Source organism: Musca autumnalis, unplaced genomic scaffold, assembly GCF_047663935.1.
Source record: "Musca autumnalis isolate F117 unplaced genomic scaffold, ASM4766393v1 scaffold_5, whole genome shotgun sequence".
Lineage (NCBI taxonomy): Eukaryota > Metazoa > Arthropoda > Insecta > Diptera > Muscidae > Musca > Musca autumnalis.
In genome coordinates this window covers 170,803,094-170,820,668 of record NW_027412088.1, presented here as the reverse complement: position 1 = coordinate 170,820,668, position 17,575 = coordinate 170,803,094, and the positions used below count along the sequence as shown (strand labels likewise).

The window sequence follows — 17,575 nt, the reverse complement described above, 5'->3', positions numbered from 1 at the left end:
ATTACAATTATAATAAAAATAACAAAAACAAGTTTTGAAATTTTGCCTGTAAAGGCGAAGATCATTTTTAATGATTTTTTGGTTAATTGTCTCGTTTAGAGTTAAGCTTGATGATCGAAAATTTTTTGCAGGTGGACGTTGAATTGTATTTCTTCATGACAAACGCTTTTTTTGCGCTGCATCTGGATTTCATTTAACGTTTGAGCTATGGAATTGACAGTTGATATTGAGTGGATTTCGTAAATGTAAACATAGCATTAGCGTTCAAAGCCAAACTCATAACTTCAAAGGCAGCGCAAAAAAAGCGTTTGTCATGAAGAAATACAATTCAACGGCCAAATATCCGTGAATGTATAAAAACACATTCACCTTTTTTAATTGCAAAAATTTTCAATCATCAAATCAAGCTTAACTCTAAACGAGAAAATCAAAAAAAAAAACAATTTTTTTTCATTTTCTTTGAAACACCCTGTTTGATTAAATCATTCACGTGTGAATGAGAACAAGTGCTATATTTCTGAATGTGGCAACACTGCTCTCTTAGAAAGTAATCACTTATCAACGGGATCGGGATTAAAAGGAAGCAAAGCATTTTTACCGATAAAAAATTATTAATTTATTTCAACAAGAACCTATAAACTACTTAAACAATTGAATGGAGTATTGATACACATATTTTCTTTCCTAATATCATGGATTTGCAGAATTAACAAAGAAAAAATTTAACGCATGGATTTTGGTTGTGTGTTTGTGATTACTAAATATCCATTTTCGTTTTTCTTCACATCACTAGTTTAGTATTTTTTACACAATGTCAGCAGGAAGTTTTCACTTCTGAGTTTGTGTGGATATTTTGTGACGAGAAAAATACAGATTTTTTTGTTGAAAAAAGACGAAAAACGTTTTAGTGTACACCATCCCATCATGTCGGTACACTACAAATTTAAAAGTACCCTGGACTATGATACTATCACATTTGATGGCCTACATATATCCGTGGCTGATCTGAAAAAGGCCATACTTCAACAAAAGAGACTGAGCAAAATTACAGATTTTGATTTGCAAATTATCAATGCACAAACTAAGGAAGGTATGTAAATTAGTGAATATGGGAGATATGTGGGGTCTTGCTTAAGGTGGCAGTTAAATTTCTTGCAATTTGTTTTTTTTAGAGTATCCACATGATACAAGTCTCATACCGAAAAATACCTCATTGATTATATCGCGTGTGCCGCTAACAAACCAGGCCAAAAAGTCATGGGATACCGCAAACAAACCCATACCTCAACGCATTGTTCCCAAACCTGTGGAAAAGACAGATTTTGATTTGTCAAAAATGGAGGGTAGCGAAGAGGAGAAAATCCAGGCCATGATGATGCAAAGTACAGCCGAATATGACCCCAAAAGGTAAGTGGAGAAGAGAAGATAAACCTAAAAAACTAAAAATTGATTTTTTTTCAAACAAAAAAAAGTTATCAGAAGATACGTGGCTACTCACAAACCGGTGAAGTGCCACCAACTTATCGTTGCAACAAATGCAAGAAAGGTGGCCATTGGATTAAAAACTGTCCATTTAATGTAAGCAAGGAGCATACAGAAGTCAAGAGGACAACAGGAATACCCAAGTCGTTTATTGACAAGGATGAAAGGTGGGATTTCCAAAGGCAGTTAATTAGGAAAATTAAATAATTTCAATAATTTCCTCTTTCTTACAGGGCCATGATGATTGAAAGCCAGGAACCCTTGGTGGAGGAGGAAAAGAAGCAGGAAATACCCGAGGATTTGGTATGTGGCATATGTAATGATCTATTTGTGGATGCCGTTATGATACCCTGTTGTGGTAGTTCTTTTTGTGATGACTGTAAGTGGGGGCAACAACAACAACATATGCATGTGATTTACAAACTGTTGTACATAAACATTTTGTTTTATTTAAACAGGTGTGCGCACCGCTTTACTGGAGTCTGAAGATAATGAATGCCCTGATTGCAAGGAAAAAGGCAGCTCGCCGGGTTCTCTAATACCCAATCGTTTCTTAAGAAATTCTGTTAATGCCTTCAAAAATCGCACGGGCTATAAAGCCAGCAGTCAAGCAAAGAAAGGTAAATTATTTCTATGGCATATCTTTCCTTTACCGACCAACCGCAGAAAATTACCACAGATAGTGCTTTTCATGCCGATTCCAACAATGTATTTCTTTTGTTGGGGAAATGTATACTTACCGAGATACGGGCCTCCGAAGTTCCGAAAATTCCCTTGTTTACCTGGGAAAAAATTTACGATTTAAAAAAAGTTTGTTCGCGTAGCCGAAATTCGCTCCTGTCCATAGGAGAAAGTCTTAAATCCCTACTTAAGAAAACTTGCGATGTAAAGGAAATTTTTGTATTTTTTTCTGCAAAGGGTCGGTAAAGGAAATTTGTTCCATTTCTATCTTTGTTCCAATGAGATAAAATCAATTTAATCCCGCTTTAAAAATAGAAATCAGAAAAGATCCACCACCACCTGGCAATGATGCTGCAGCTGCTGTTGAGGAGGACAAAACCCAAGTGGAAGCCATTAAAAACCCCGAACCTGATGACGAAGCTGATGCGGAGAAACCCAAGGAAGAAATTGCTAAATCAGAGAGCAACGAAACTACTGGAGCAGCAACAAACAACGATGATAAGGAGCCAAACGATGTGGAGGATATAAAGGCTAAAAAAGAAAATCACCACAACAAGGATGAAGAAGCTGATGAGCAGCCAAGCCCAGAAACAAAACCTGAAAAAGAACATCATCACCATCATCATGTTGCCGCCACCAGTCATCCAAGTCCAGCACATGAAGACTCGGATTATGAGGATAATATTGTGGTTAAGGTACCGTCAGCTTCTGATACTCGTACAGAAAAGTTTCTTAGTCGTCGCCATGGCTCGTCGTCACATCCCAAACCACCTGGCATAGAACCACATTCACCAAAAAGTAAACCACAGGTAAGAAAAAATAAAAATTTTCGAATTTTTTTTATATGTCTACACCGATTTTATTATTGGAGAAGTAAATTGGGATGAAAAAGGCTTCCATAAGGGCTCCACCACTTCACTTGACTTCGGGGTTTTTGACTTTCCAATCACCTACATTCCGACGAGTTCTTTGATAGATAGAAGACCTTCTGATGATGTCTTCTGTAGAGAGAAGGCGTTCTAACGAGGTCTTCAATGTATAGTAGGTCTTCTGACGAGGTCTTCAATAGATAGAAGTCCTTGTGGCGACGTTTTCTGTAGATGGAAGGCTTTTTACCGAGGTCTTCGATAGATAGAAGAGCCTTTGATGAGGTCTTCAATATATAGGACTTCCTGGCGAGGTCTTCAATACGTAGAAGACCTTGTGACGAGGCCTTCTGAAGATAGAATACCTTCTGATGCGGATTTCTTTAGATAGGAGTGCTTTTGACAAAGTTTACTATACATAAAAAATCTCCTGACGAGGACTTCTGTAAATTGAAAGCCTACTGGTGAGGTCTTTTATATATACAAAATCTTCTGACAAGGTCTTCTATAGATAAATCTTCTGATAAGGTGTTTTATAGGGACGATCTTCTGATGAAGACTTCTGTAAATAGATCTTCTGACGAGGTATTTTATAGATAGAAGCTATTCTGACGAAGTCTTCTTTAGATAGAAGACCTTTGGATGAGGTCTTGTATAGCGAGAAGAGTTCTGGCAAGGTCTTATATAGATAGAAGACCTTTTGACGTGATCTTTGATACCTTTTAACGAGGATAGAAGACATTTTAGCTAGGTCTTCTATAGATAGAAGACCTTTTAGCGAGGTCTTCTATAGATAAAACACCATCTGGCGAGTTCTCTTTAGATGTTCTTTATAACCATATGAGTGAAGTCCCTAAATTGTACTTGAGCCAAATCGGGCGAACGAACCCTCCATATAAACTAATAAAATTGGTGTATAATATAACCTTCCTGGTCTATTGCAGCAATATTTTTGTTATCTATTTTAATTTATTTGTCATTTTTTATTTTTTGCTAATCGCCCAGTATCATCAACAGGAAAGTAATTCTTCTTCTTCTCATCGTTCTCATGATCGGCCAAGTTCAAAAGATTGGGATCGATCGCCACGTGATCATGAAACCACACCATCATCTGATCATTATGGCTATGAGAAGTCGTCAAGTCGACCAAAGCCACTACTGGAAAATGTTCCACCACCGGCTGCAGCACCAGGCACGGTTCCGCCGGTACAACCTCTATATCCTCCTCCGCCACATCAAGGCGGCGGCTATGAAATGCAACAACGTCCACCCATTAGACCCATGAATATGCATGGTGGATTTCACAATCACATGCACCGGCCACCACTGTATCCACATCCGAATATGCCTCCACATCATCCGCATTCGCAAGTTGGACCGCCACAACTACGTATGCCAATTGCAGCAATGGGTTCATATGATCAACCACCCTATAATCATCCCATGGGCAATGTGGTACCAGGGTAAGTGTTTGAGACACATTGTAGAACAGTTTGTCATATTTCTTAGACATATTTCAAGCGTGGCATGGCCATATAAGAAGCTATTAACAAAATACCTATCTACATACTACTACACACATACATTATTTGCTGCCAATGTTGTTAATACAATTCTTTTAAGTGCGAAGAGCAGAGCAGCAGATCTTTTTTGTACCTTTCAATACTTCTGTGTCTTCCGGAAGAGCAAAAAAGGAGTTGTTAAACAAAAGCCTATAAAATTATCTTTTATCTCTCTCTATGTACAGAAGATAATTAACTTAATTCCTAAACTACTATTGTACTGCTAAGTTGTTGTAAATTGTGTTCTTGTTGATAAAATCTAATTTTATCATAACCTCAATCTTAGTACCTGTTCCTTGTTTTTTGCACACATTATTTTGTAAGACGAAACGAATGTGATATTTATGAACTGTTGATGATGATCTCTTAACAAAAAAAATTGTTGTGTAGTCCACAATTTTAAATTGTAAGCAAACAAATACCTATATAGAATTGTAGTTAAGCTGTAAGCAAACAAAACCATACCAAAGAAACTCAAGTTATTTAAGGATTGCTGATTGCATTTGTTTTTTATAAATTGTTTTAACCATGTCTTGATTTAAAAGCAATAAAAAGACTGATTGAACTCGTAATTATTTGTTATTGATATAAAAAAAAGAAAATTCCTTAATGAAAATTATGAAAAGAAGAAGAAGGACATCAAAACAGTTGTAACTATAGATTAGGCTGAATTTTTTGGATACCACCAACCATTAACACCCTCAGAGGAATGATTGATGATGATGGGTCATGGGATCCTGGCAGTCCTGTTGTCCTAAGAAGAACTTGTAAGGAAGGAAGAACTCCATCTAGTTGGTCATAATATCCCCCATCCATTCAGTTGTCCTTGCTGCCAACAAGTTATTATTTTCCCTTTTCGAAATGCCGTTGGGTAAGTCTGCTTACAGGTGTGTTTGTTTAGCAGTCGTTGATGGTGCTTTTTGCCATGTGGAAGAAAACTTTGACAACATTACTTTTTTGAGATGGATTTGGTATCCGGTTTGAGAGCTTCAAAGAAAAACCTTCTCCATTTGACCAGTATCACAAAATTGTTTTGTACCATTTAGATGTGCTTTTTTTACTTCACAGATATCAACGTTTTCCTAATGCTAATATGCCGAATCGTTTCAATTATCCGGTAAGAGAGCATGATAACCAAAATCAAATGCGTCCCTACAATAATATTGCATCAGTGTATGAGGTGGTACAGGCCAAGGTGGGATCGGGGTAAGTTTTCCCAAAAATAGCCATACAAATATTCAAATATAATATTCATCTTGTTTTATAGTATTATTGATGACCCCTTGGAGGCCTTTAATCGCATCATGAAAGAAAAGGAGAAAAAGAAAACCGAGGAAAGGCGTTCGCCTGATCGTTCTCGCCGCAGATCTAAAGAACGTCATATTAGAGGTAATTTTCGTACATCACCATATAATAATCGTAATCCTAAAGATCATGGAGGTCCTGGTGGAGGCGGTGGCAGCAATAGTGGCGGCGGCGGTGGTGGTTATCACGACAAAAGAGCCCGCTCCCGTGACAATGATCGTCGCTGGCCACGTTATGAAAAACCAGGAGACAAAGAACGTGATAGGGAAAGGGATAGAGAACGGGATAGGGAACGTGAACGTGGCAAAGACCATCCATATAGGAATAGGCGTTCCAAATCTTTGGAAAGAAACTCAAGGTTCGTTGGCCATACTTATTACTTGACTAATTGTAGGTAATAAATTGATTTGTTATTTTTACTTTTAGATCACGATCTCATTCACCTCCCAATAAACGCTATAGATCACCCTCAAATCACAAAGGACATGGCGGCAACCAGGAAAAGTAAGTATTGCCTGCCAACATCATCATATTCAGTAAAATACGATTTGTGTTTAAAAATCCATGCATCTGTCTTTTTCAGGCATCCACATCATTATCATGGAAAATCAAGGCCTGAGGATCATGAGGATGCAATGCACAGTAACAGGTAGGAATGCAATGAAAGACCTTTAAAAGTTCTGCTTTAAATGGACTACTTTCCATGGTATATCTATAGACTTTCATCCCATTGAAAATTCTGTTCTGATCTTTTGAAGCGGGTTTCTATTGATGGAAGACCTTTCGACGAGGTCTTGGATAGTCAGATTATTTCCTGACGAAGTCTTCTATCGATAGAAGACCTTCTGAAGAGGCCATCAATATATAGATGATCTTCAAACTAGGCCTTCTATAGATAAAAGATCTTCTGACGAAGTCTTCTACAGGTAAGACTTTCTGACGAAGTCTCCTATAGATAAAAGACCTTCTGCCGAAGCCTTCTATAAGTAGAAGTCCTTTTGACGACATCTTCTATGGGTAGGAGACCTTCTGACGAAGTCTTGTTTAGCTAGAATGACTTTTGGCGAGAGCTTCAATGGATAGAGGACTTACTAACGAAGTCCTTTATAGGTAGAACACCTTCTAGCGAAGTATTATATGGGTAGGAGATCTTTCGACGAGGTCTTCGATGGAGAGAAGACTTTCGACGAGGTCTTCTATAGTCAGAATATTTCTGACGATGGCTTCTACAGGTAGAAGACCTTTTGATGAATTTTCCTAAAGGTAGAAGATCTTTTGCAGCGGGTTTCTATTGATAGAAGACCTTTCGACGAGGTCTTGGATAGTCAGATTATTTCCTGACGATATCTTCTATCAATAGAAGACCTTCTGAAGAGGCCATCAAAAGATAGATTATCTTCGGACTAGGCATTCTATAGATAAAAGACCTTCTGACGAAGTCTTCTATAGGTAGTAGACATTCTGACGAATTCTTGTATAGGTCGAAGAACTCTCGATGAAGTCTTCGATGGATAGAAGACTTTCTGAAGAGGTCTTCTATAGGAAGATGACCTTCTGATGCAGTTTTCTATATATAAAAAACCTTTTGATTTGGGTTCCTATAGATAGACGGCCTTTTGACGAGTCCTTTTACAGTCAGGATATTTTCTAACTATTTCTTCTATAGATAGAAGACCTTCTGAAGAGGCCTTCAATAGATGTATGATCTTCTGGCGAAGTCTTCTATGGCTAGAAGACCTTCAGATGAGACCTTCTATAGGTAGAATACCTTCTGATGAGGTCTTCTATAGATAGAACACCTTCTGATGAGGTCTTCTATAGATAGAAGACCTAATGAGGTCTTGTATAGGTAAAAAACCTGATGAGGATTATAGGTAGAAGGGCTTCTGATGAGATCTTCTATAGGTAGAATACCTTCTGATGAGGTCTTCTATAGATATATGATCTTCTGGTGAAGTCTTCTATAGGTAGAAGACCTTGTGACGGATTCTTCTATAGGTAGAAGACCTTCTAATGAGGTCTTCTATAAAGGACTTTCTGACAAGATCTTCTAAACGTAGAATAATAGACAGAAAACTTTGTGGCGATGTCTTCTATAAATAGAAGATCTTCTGAAAAGGTCTTCCATAGAGAGAAAACCATCTAATGATGTCTTCAGTAGAGGTCACCAAGTCTTCCATAGATAAATGACCATCTGATGAGACCTTCTGATGTGGTCTTCGATAGATACAAGCTTTTTTGTCTGGCTAGGTCTTCGTTAGATATCGTTAGATGAAAGACCTTCTGGTGAAGTCTTCTATTCTTTAGGAAGAATACAGGTTACAGTTCTTGAAGCATCATCTTGACAATGCTTATGGATAGTCAGATTATTTTCTGATGATGTCTTCTGTCGGCAGAAGGCCTTCTGAAGAGGCCATCAAAAGATAGATTATCTTCGGACTATGTCTTCTATAGATAAAAGACCTTCTGGCGAAGTCTTCTATAGGTAGTAGACATTCTGACGAATTCTTGTATAGGTCGAAGAACTCTCGACGAAGTCTTCGATGGATAGAAGACTTTCTGAAGAGGTCTTCTATAGGAAGATGACCTTGTGACGGATTCTTCTATAGTTAGAAGACATTCTAATGAGGTCTTCTATAAAGGACTTTCTGACATGATCTTCTAAACGTAGAAGATCTTCTGATGAAGTCTTCAATAGTCGGAAAACTTTGTGACGAAGACTTCTATAAATAGAAGATCTTCTGAAAAGGTCTTCCATAGATAAAAAACCATCTGATGATGTCTTCAGTATAGATCACCATGTCTTCCATAGATAAATGACAATGATACAAGCTCTTTTGGCTGGCTAGGTCTTCGTTAGATATCGTTAGATGAAAGACCTTCTGGTGAAGTCTTCTATTCTTTAGGAAGACTACAGGTTACAGTTCTTTAAGCATCATCTTGACAATAATGTTATCCCATCTGCTCAAAAGTTCATCCCAATCAAACGTAACGCCTTTATTGTTGTTATTGTTTTCCCTTCTCACAGGCACAGACGCGAAGGCAGCCGTGGACGTCATAACTCAAAGCCATTTGATGTCAAGGGCATGAACAATGATGACCGAATGGGAGATATGAGGTATTTTTCTAAGAACCTTCACCATAAAAACACTTTCCAAATATTTCCCTTTTTATAACTTTCAGGAAACATTATAACATGAATGATGAAAATTCAGAACCACCTCCACCAGGCTTTGAAGTTCAAGCCCCCTCACGTAATCCATTCCATAGTAATATTAATGCTTCACCCTCAACAAATCTACGAGAGATACCGCGACGTAATCCCACACCAGATCTGTATGAGAAATGTGTTTCCCAAGATTTGGAAGAAAATAAACTATATAGTAATACCGGAGGTGGTGCTGGTAATAGATCAGAACGAGAATTGAGATCTCGTACTCGTTCCAGAACAAGATCACGTTCTCGTTCCAGTGTTCGTGTGGCCGAGAAACGTCGCAAAATGCAAAGAAGTACCACACCAAAAGGTAAACCAACATCAACGGCATCCTCGTCGGAACATCATCATCACAGAAAGGAAAAGGAGAAGACATCCTCATCATCCACCTCCCACCATAAACACAAAAGTGTGGAACGTTATGCACACAAAGAAAAGGAACATCATCATGATCATCATGAATTTGAAACACGGAGACGTAGTATGACACCGCCGCGCAAAGAGCCCCTCAAAGATGTCAACGAACATAAAATGCTTAGTGATCATCATCCATCTTCGGCCGATGAAAGATCGGAAAAGAAATCCGAAAAGAAATTAAAGGAGCGTAAAAAGAAACGCAAAGATAAAAGTGAAAAGAAAAAAGTCAAAAAGGAAAAGAAATCCAAAAAGGATAAACATAGAAATAAGTCTGAAGATCGGCACAATGAATCGGCTAATAATGAGGAGAGGGAGGAAGAAGATCAGCAGCAGCATCAGGCTGAGGCTGAGGAGCAACAAGAACAACAACAACATAATGAACGGGAACGTGAGCGTGAAAGGGATCGTGAACATGAGCGGGAACATGAGCGTGAGAGGGAACGTGAGCGTGAGAGGGAACGTGAGCGTGAGAGGGAACGTGAGCGTGAGAGGGAACGTGAGCGAGTGCGGGAACGCGAGCAAGAAGAAAATGAGCGGCAGCATTATCAACGATCTGTGGAAGATGCCAATGATTACAAGCATAACAAGGAGGAATTGAAACCTGAAGAAAAAGAGTTCCAATTGTATGACGATCTGGAGGAAGAAGGTGAATATCACAGCGTTGAAAAGGAACTGCAACCAAATTCTACACCCAAAAATAATGCCCAAAGTCCTCAACGTATGGATCAGACAACACCCAAACACAGTAAAGTGGCCCACGATTATAGAGACAAAACTCCACCCTCCTCGGATATTAAGTGCTTTGATGATGCCCTCGACATTCATGAATATGAAACCGATTTTGATGAAAGTTTTAAACTTCAAGACAATGCCAATAATAAATTGGTACCGGAAGCATCAAAATGGGAACTGGATGACAATCTTAATACCATGGATAAGGATAAACATGAGGACAATATGGCCAACAACAATGGTGGTGATAGTAAAGTGACCAATGATGTTATTGTGCGGGCAGAAAAGGCCATATTTGCCAGGGCCATTAATGCCATCAGGCCAATAGAGTTACACAAGAAATCTTCCTCCAAGGAAAGATCTTCCTCGGCGAAAAACTATCCCGATGATCATCACGATAATATAAGGAATATAAAAATTACCCTACCAGTAAATATTAGCAACGAGCGATCGGTCGAAGTGGGATTGACGGGAGAAAAGAAAAAATCCATTAAAGATAGGTTGGGTAGTAAAGTCAATCAACCGGCCATCTCGGGCTATGAACAAAATGAACGACCCAGTCGAAGAGGGGTGAGTGAGAGTAAGTCCTCCAGCAAACGTGGGGACAGTGATAAAAATAGCCGAGAAAGAGAGCGAGGTGGAGGAGGTGATAGAAGAGAAAGGGAACGTGAAAGAGAAAGGGAGCGTGAGCGGGAGAAGGATAGAGAACGTGAAAAAGAACGAGAGAGGGAAAAGGAAAGGGAACGTGAAAGAGAAAAGGAAAAGGAAAAAGAGAGAGAAAGAGAAAAGGAACGCAACAAAGAAAGAGAAAGACTCAAACAACGTGATGAAAGAGGTCGAGGAGAACGTGAAAGAGAGGGAAGGGAGAGAGACCGAGAACGGGAGCGTGAACGTAATCATGATTACGACAAGGAGCGTAACAGAGACTCTGGCAAGACTAAAGACAAGTCTGAAAAAGTAGAACCCTCACTCTCGCAGAGGAAACATCATCACTCACCGGTATCACGTAAACGTAGTCCCTCACCATCATCCTCCTCAGATTCCGATGACAGTGATGTTGAGCGCAAGCGAAAACATGCCAAGACCGATAAGAAGTCAAGGAAACGTTCCGAATCCCCAGACAGTGATAGTAAACGGTCCAGTAAAAAGAAAGCCAAATCGGACAAGAAGAAGAAAAAGAAGAGCAAAAAATAATACAACAGCAAGCACTTGTACTAATTGTAAAAAAAACTACAACAAAACAAAAACAATGAAATTAACAAGAAAAATGCTCATATTCAGCATTTACCCATACACACATACAAAGAATGAAATTTACAAATTAGCCCCCCAAAAAACACATCTATATATATACTTACTATATAAAAAACAAGAATATATATTTAATTTATACATTAAGGAAATTTGATTTTCTTTTTAATAAACAGAAAAAAATTAACAAAAAAAAAAAAACCAAAACCTAACCTCACTTTTAACATCTAATTTTTTTGTAAAGGAATGATGTTAAATTTGCTTAAGAACTGAATGAATTCTTCTCTTTTATAACATGAAAATAAGAAAAACCTAAAAGAACTCAATTTAGTTGAAGAGTATTGGAATTTGTAAAAAGTTTTGTATTCAAGTTTTTTCGGTAAGCATGGTTATCTTCTTTTTTTCTAGAAGTTAAAGAAATCACATGAAATATCAAGTGAAGTGTATAGTTATGATATGATAGTTATGATTTTTTACTTAAAAAATGGCGGCATTTTTTGTTTTTGCCCTACCTACCAACTACCCATTGGAAATTTATTAAGACCAATAAAAATTTCATTTTTGGTTACAAATTATTATTAAATAAATTTGTTTAATTTTTTATTGTTTTATTATTGTCTTATAACAACAAAATACATTACACTATATAAAAGGTGTGTGTGTGTGTTTTTAAAAAATGGAAGGTAGAATAAAAAAATCAACTTTAACTAAAACAAAAGGCAACTTACACATATTGCTAGGTCGTCCTCGTCGGTTCACAGGAACTGTTTTCCTTGCCGTTAAATTCTTTACTACATGGACAAATAACTGTTATTAGTCTATATTTATATACAAGCTTTGTGGTAATATCATAACAAAATCGATGAGTTTAAAAACTAAATCTAAGATGCCTTAACTTTCTTCTGAGTAGCCTCCTTCTTCTCCTTATCATCATCCTTGACCTTAAACATAGATTTTGGATAGGATTCGGTAAATATCATGGTACCGGCAAACACCAAAATTGTGCCAATCCAATGATATATGGTAAAGGAATTTTTAAAATACAATATTGAAAATACCAACGATACAAATTTCCGCAAAGTAACCACCAAGGTAACCGTTAGGGAACTACATTCGGCCGTCAACACATAAACCGAACTAATACAAACATATTGTGTAATCATATTGCAAATCAAATAGATTATTTGTTCAGGCACAAAGGTATTGACACCCATTACGACCAAGGGTTCACTGGTTGCACTGATAACCAAATGTTGCCATATATTTGAGCCCATCAACAGGAAACCGGGCAAGGGTAATAAATGCTGTAACGAAAAAAGTGAAGAAATTAAATTTAATTTTCCAAATGAAAAAAAGGGATTACTTACTGTGTAATATAAAGCCTCTCTGGAACGTTTGCCATGTTTTTTATACAGCACTTCTTGATATATACCCATGCAGGCGGATATTAGCAGGGCCACAGTTAATATTCCAATACCAACACACCACCAAAAGACAACGGAATAGGAGTTTTCTTCCACGGCGGTTTCTTTGCGTAGCTTGGGATTGCTAGTGTCTTCCTGTGAGGAGAAATGTGGAAAAGAATTCGATTAATTTCACAGATGTAAGGCATTAGTTCATATTGTAGCAGTATCTTCTATTTATTGAAGACCCTTTAGGACGCCTTCTATCTATCGAAGAACCCTTATAGAGGTATTTTGTCTTTCGGATCCGCCTTTATTAGGTCTTCCATCTACAGAAGGCCCCTTAAAAGTTCTTCCATACACAGAAGACCCCTTTAGAGGGTCTTCCATACACAGAAAACCCGTTTAGGAGGTCTTCCATCTATAGAAAACCCCTTCAGGAGGTCTTCTATTTATCGAAGAATCCTCTGGGAGGTCTTCTATCCACCGAAGATACCTTTAGGAGGTCTTATATGTATCGAAGACCTCTTTTGGTGGTGTTCTATCATTTTGGAGGTCTATTATCCATCGAAGACCTATTTTTGAGATCTTCTATCTATCGAAGACCCCTATGGAAGGTATAATATCTACCGAAGACCCCTTTAGGAGGTCATCTACATATATATCGAAGACCCCTTTAGGTTCCTATCACACACTCTTCCTATCAAACACTCTTCTACCTATCGAGGACCCCTTTAGTATGGCCCCTATCCATAGAACCCCTTTAGAAGGTCATCTATCTATCGAAGACGCCTTCAGAGCGGCTCCTATCTGTAGAATACTTAGGAGGTTTTCTACCCATGGGGGACCCTTTTATTAGATCGCCTATTTATGAAAGATCCCTTTATGAGGTTTTCTATTTATGGAAGACCGCTTTAAGAGGTCTTCTATTTATCGAATACCAATTTAGGAGGCCTTCTACCTGTCGAAGGACCCCTTTAGTAGGTCTTCTAACTATGGAATGCCCCTTTAAAAGTTTTCTGCCTACCAAAGACCCGTTTAGGAGGTCTTCTACAAGTCGTCTTCTATTTAATGACGACCCCTTTAAGAGGTCTTTATATATCAAAGCCCCCTTAAGGAGTTCTTCTTTCTATCAAAGAGGAGGTCTTCAATCTTTCGGAAGCTGCTTTAGGAGGTTTTCTATCTATAGAACACCCTCTTTGGGGGACTTCTATCTATCGAAGATAACTTCAGGGGGTCTTCTGTCTATAGAAGATTCCTTTAGGAGGTCTTTAATCTATAAAAGAATCATTTAGGACATCATCTATCCATAAAATACCTTTTAAAGAATTTCTATTCTCTATAGAATACCCCTTCAGGAGGTGTTCTTAGTATAGAAGACCCCTTTGAAAGGTCCTTTATTTATAGATCTATTTAGGAGGTCTTCTGTTTAGCAAAGACAGCTGTGTGAGGACTTCCACTTATTAAAGACACATTTGGGAGGTCTTCTATTTACAGAAGAACCCTTTATGTGGTCTACTATATATGGAAGACACCTTTATGATGTATTCTTATTATATAATACCCTTTCAGAGAGTGTTCTATTTATATAAGACCCTTCAAGATGTGTTCTATTTATTGAAGATATCTTCGGGGCCCCTTCTTCTATCTACAGAAAGGGTCTTTTATTATGCCTTTTTCTAATTATCCATCCATACACTTACCACTTTAGATGCTGATACCATGGTGCAGGTGATAATGCCAATTGTTATCAATATTACAGAAATATACTTTGAAATTCCATATTTCTTCTTCAAAATTAGTATACCCATTATCATGTTGGCCATTAGAGAACCCTAGGAAACCAAACAAAACGTTAACTTCAAGGAAACAACAACACATCGACTTAATACCTACCGCTCGAAAGATCATATGTAGCGGCATGGGTATGTTAAAGTCAAAAGCATAATTGTTACAAACGCTGGTGACGAAAAACATCAACACCAATATGGCATAGTCTTTGAAGCCAATTACCGGTTTGACTTTACCAAATTTGGAGGTAAATATAAATCCCTCTATGGCAATAAACAAAAATTGAGAGAATGTTATGAGATTTCCAGAGCCGGAGTCATATCTGAAAACAAAATCGTGTTAATTAATTACATAGTACTTTGCTAACCAATTATGATTAGGACGACTTACTTGACTAGAAGCTCCAGAAATATAACATTGGAGCAACATCCTATAAATACTCCCAGAACGGCGGACCAGGCCTTTAGATTCATTCTGAACACGTATGTTGGTTGCTCTGAAAGTGTGGGGAAATTATACTTGAGTTGTTAAGTTTGGTTAGTGAAATGAAATGCTACGTTAAGAGATGATTCAGCTATTTCCAATACAATATTTAATCTTAACGACGATTCACTGGCAAATAGTTACAACAACACTAATAAACAAATCACTTTATTGTTACTGTATCTGTTTTAAGATAGTGTGGGCAAGGTGATAGTTTATATTTGTTTATCTTTGCGTTTGTTGCCTTGTCGCTGGTAAGGTGTAAGTGGTGTAAGTATATAGTGTTCGTAAACAATATTAATTATTATGTAATATTAAATAAAAGTAATAAATCTCAATATATGCCCTAAAATCCAATAACCAAACTTTACAACAACAAACCGTACAAATCTGTCTTTCGATAAGATCGAGTAAAGTATATAATGGTTAATTGAATAATTTGGGTCTTTTGATTTGGCACACATATGCTAGCTATATATTGTTTTTGTATATACAACAACATTTTAATACAATTTCGAGTATTTAGAACACACACATTACTTTTACTCCCTTGCCTTGCTCAGCCTGCGTTCAACCGACAGACAACCGCCACAAATCATTAACAATTGAAATAATGTTTTTTGTTTACAGTAGAATTGAACGACGGAACTTGTTCAATGAAACGATTCCGTTCAGAGAACGATCGGAACAATATGTAGTTCTTTCGTTCATCTCATGGTACAATAATACAGGTAAAAGCAAGTCCCAGCTGATTAGATTGACACGTAATACTAGTGTCAACATGTATAGCTTTGTTCCTTTACTTTTTTAATGGTAAGAGTGGTAAAAGAGAAAAGTGTCAAAATTGTTCAAAATTGCTCTCTCATGAACATTTTTACCAGAAAAGTAAAGGAACGGAAAAATTGTAGATCCGGCAGCAATGTCAGAAAAAAACATAAAAAAATCGATTTTCGTCTTTTATTTCACAGTTTTTAATTTAGTGTTGTCAGTGTTCGACTTTTTCTTCCGTCAATCGTCAAACAAAAGTCGAAAAATCAGTTCTGCCATTTTCTACCTGCAGAAATTTTGCTGGTAGCCTGTGGTAGAAGAGAAAGCCATTTTCCCTCTCTCTCTCCCCTCTCACTCTATTAAAAATTGCTTCCAGTTTTGCCACTTTTCGGGGTTAAGGAACGCTTTGCAGGTTAAAAATGGTAACAAATGGTAACCTCAGGTAAGTAAAGGAACACAGCTTATATGACGTTTTTCATTGTGCATATTTTTTTGACAACCGTTGTATTGAAAACTCAAAAATAAATCATCCACAAACAAACACATTGGAAACTAAAAATATAAAAAATTTAATTTGATATTCGCATATACATCGGTAAGTACAAAGAAATACATATATTTTCATTAATAATGCGTAATATCTCATAGTGAGAAGAGAAATTGAAATGAGAAAGTGCGTATTGTGCGATAAAATAGAAACGAAGGACAAAGGCCCTTATTTCAAAATTCCGTTAGATCCATATAGAAGGCGTGACTGGGCTAAAATTTGTGGAAAGGATTTCAAGAAGAATGACTGTATATGCGGGATCAATTTTTACCGGAGGATACCAGAAGAGTAGGTAAAAAATGGAAGCTCATGCCACGTGCATTCGCCGAACGTTGCGACTATGGAATGGTAAGTAACTGTATGTAATTTAGAATTGAAAATGTATGTAAAATGTATTTTATTCAGTTCCACAGATGTAAATATTACATTCCATTCCATATCCGTTGGAGAATATTGTGAGGAAAAGGAAACAGATACAGACCAGCAAATGTAAACGGAAATAAAGCTATGGAATGAAAAAAGTTTGCTGAATGTGGTACACAGACTGGGTAAGATTTTTCTACGTTTTTATTTGTTACCAATACAAAAAATCTAAATTCGCTTTTTGATTGAATCTAATGCATAAGACTAAAGCACATAATCTGGCAAAATTTCAAGCGTCTACTTTAAAAAACAATCCTGTTCATGAAAATGCATTTTGAAAAATGGGATAACATTGCAGATTTTTTGTAATGGCGCATCCCAAAACCAAGTGCTTCTGCGGTTTTGTTTTCATTACTTACTCCCATTCGTATCTGATTGATATCCCATTTACTCGCCTTCATAAGATGGATATTCTATAAAACAGCTTTTAATTTTAAAACGTTTTTTGATTCTCTTGTGAAATTATTATTTGTTAGTTATTATTTTGTTAGTTAGTGGCACATTTTAGAAGTTCAGGAAGCTTCCGTAATTATGTACCCAATGGATGCTCTTTGAAAAATCTGGTGCATTCTAATGATGATCGAATAAGGCCCACATTGGTCCTTTTCCTTTTTTTACTGGTATCTTCATCATCTGAACTATTTACTTCC

The 17,575-nt window shown here is 37.2% G+C and overlaps 2 protein-coding genes across 6 annotated transcripts; one reads left to right on the top strand and one right to left on the bottom strand.

Annotated features, from left to right (window-relative positions):
• Positions 1-505: 505 nt before the first annotated feature.
• On the top strand, positions 506-12,097 carry snama (something that sticks like glue). 2 transcript variants are annotated; one of them, XM_073992031.1, is made up of 13 exons: positions 506-1,090; positions 1,173-1,407; positions 1,473-1,649; positions 1,716-1,861; positions 1,941-2,102; positions 2,479-2,972; positions 4,047-4,492; positions 5,660-5,797; positions 5,859-6,254; positions 6,323-6,400; positions 6,480-6,545; positions 8,925-9,014; positions 9,080-12,097. In XM_073992031.1, exons 1-13 carry the CDS (start codon positions 925-927, stop codon positions 11,451-11,453), a joined length of 4,968 nt encoding a protein of 1,655 aa, XP_073848132.1. In that variant the 5' UTR covers positions 506-924; the 3' UTR covers positions 11,454-12,097. The 2 variants fall into 2 exon arrangements, with proteins under 2 accessions (XP_073848132.1, XP_073848131.1); XM_073992030.1 differs by having other exon boundaries at positions 4,035-4,492.
• Efr (ER GDP-fucose transporter) lies at positions 12,069-15,901 on the bottom strand. 4 transcript variants are annotated; one of them, XM_073992033.1, is made up of 6 exons: positions 15,723-15,901; positions 15,095-15,200; positions 14,810-15,026; positions 14,617-14,748; positions 12,878-13,069; positions 12,069-12,814 (listed from the first exon to the last, which is right to left on the bottom strand). In XM_073992033.1, the coding sequence occupies exons 2-6, from the start codon at positions 15,175-15,177 to the stop codon at positions 12,392-12,394; spliced, it is 1,047 nt and encodes a 348-aa protein (XP_073848134.1). In that variant the 5' UTR covers positions 15,178-15,200; positions 15,723-15,901; the 3' UTR covers positions 12,069-12,391. The 4 variants fall into 4 exon arrangements, with proteins under 4 accessions (XP_073848134.1, XP_073848135.1, XP_073848133.1 ...); XM_073992034.1 differs by having other exon boundaries at positions 15,742-15,896; XM_073992032.1 differs by having other exon boundaries at positions 15,728-15,879.
• Between the last annotated feature and the right edge of the window lie 1,674 nt (positions 15,902-17,575).

Coding starts and splice junctions, on each gene's coding strand:
- snama (XM_073992030.1), top strand. CDS start 925: ATGTCGGTACACTACAAATTTAAAAGTACCCTGGACTATGATACTATC. Junction 2,103..2,478: donor CAGCAGTCAAGCAAAGAAAG/GTAAATTATTTC, acceptor CTTTAAAAATAG/AAATCAGAAAAGATCCACCA. Junction 2,973..4,034: donor CACCAAAAAGTAAACCACAG/GTAAGAAAAAAT, acceptor CTAATCGCCCAG/TATCATCAACAGGAAAGTAA.
- Efr (XM_073992033.1), bottom strand. CDS start 15,177: ATGAATCTAAAGGCCTGGTCCGCCGTTCTGGGAGTATTTATAGGATGT. Junction 15,027..15,094: donor TTTCTGGAGCTTCTAGTCAA/GTAAGTCGTCCT, acceptor TTTTGTTTTCAG/ATATGACTCCGGCTCTGGAA. Junction 13,070..14,616: donor TGGTATCAGCATCTAAAGTG/GTAAGTGTATGG, acceptor TTCTCCTCACAG/GAAGACACTAGCAATCCCAA.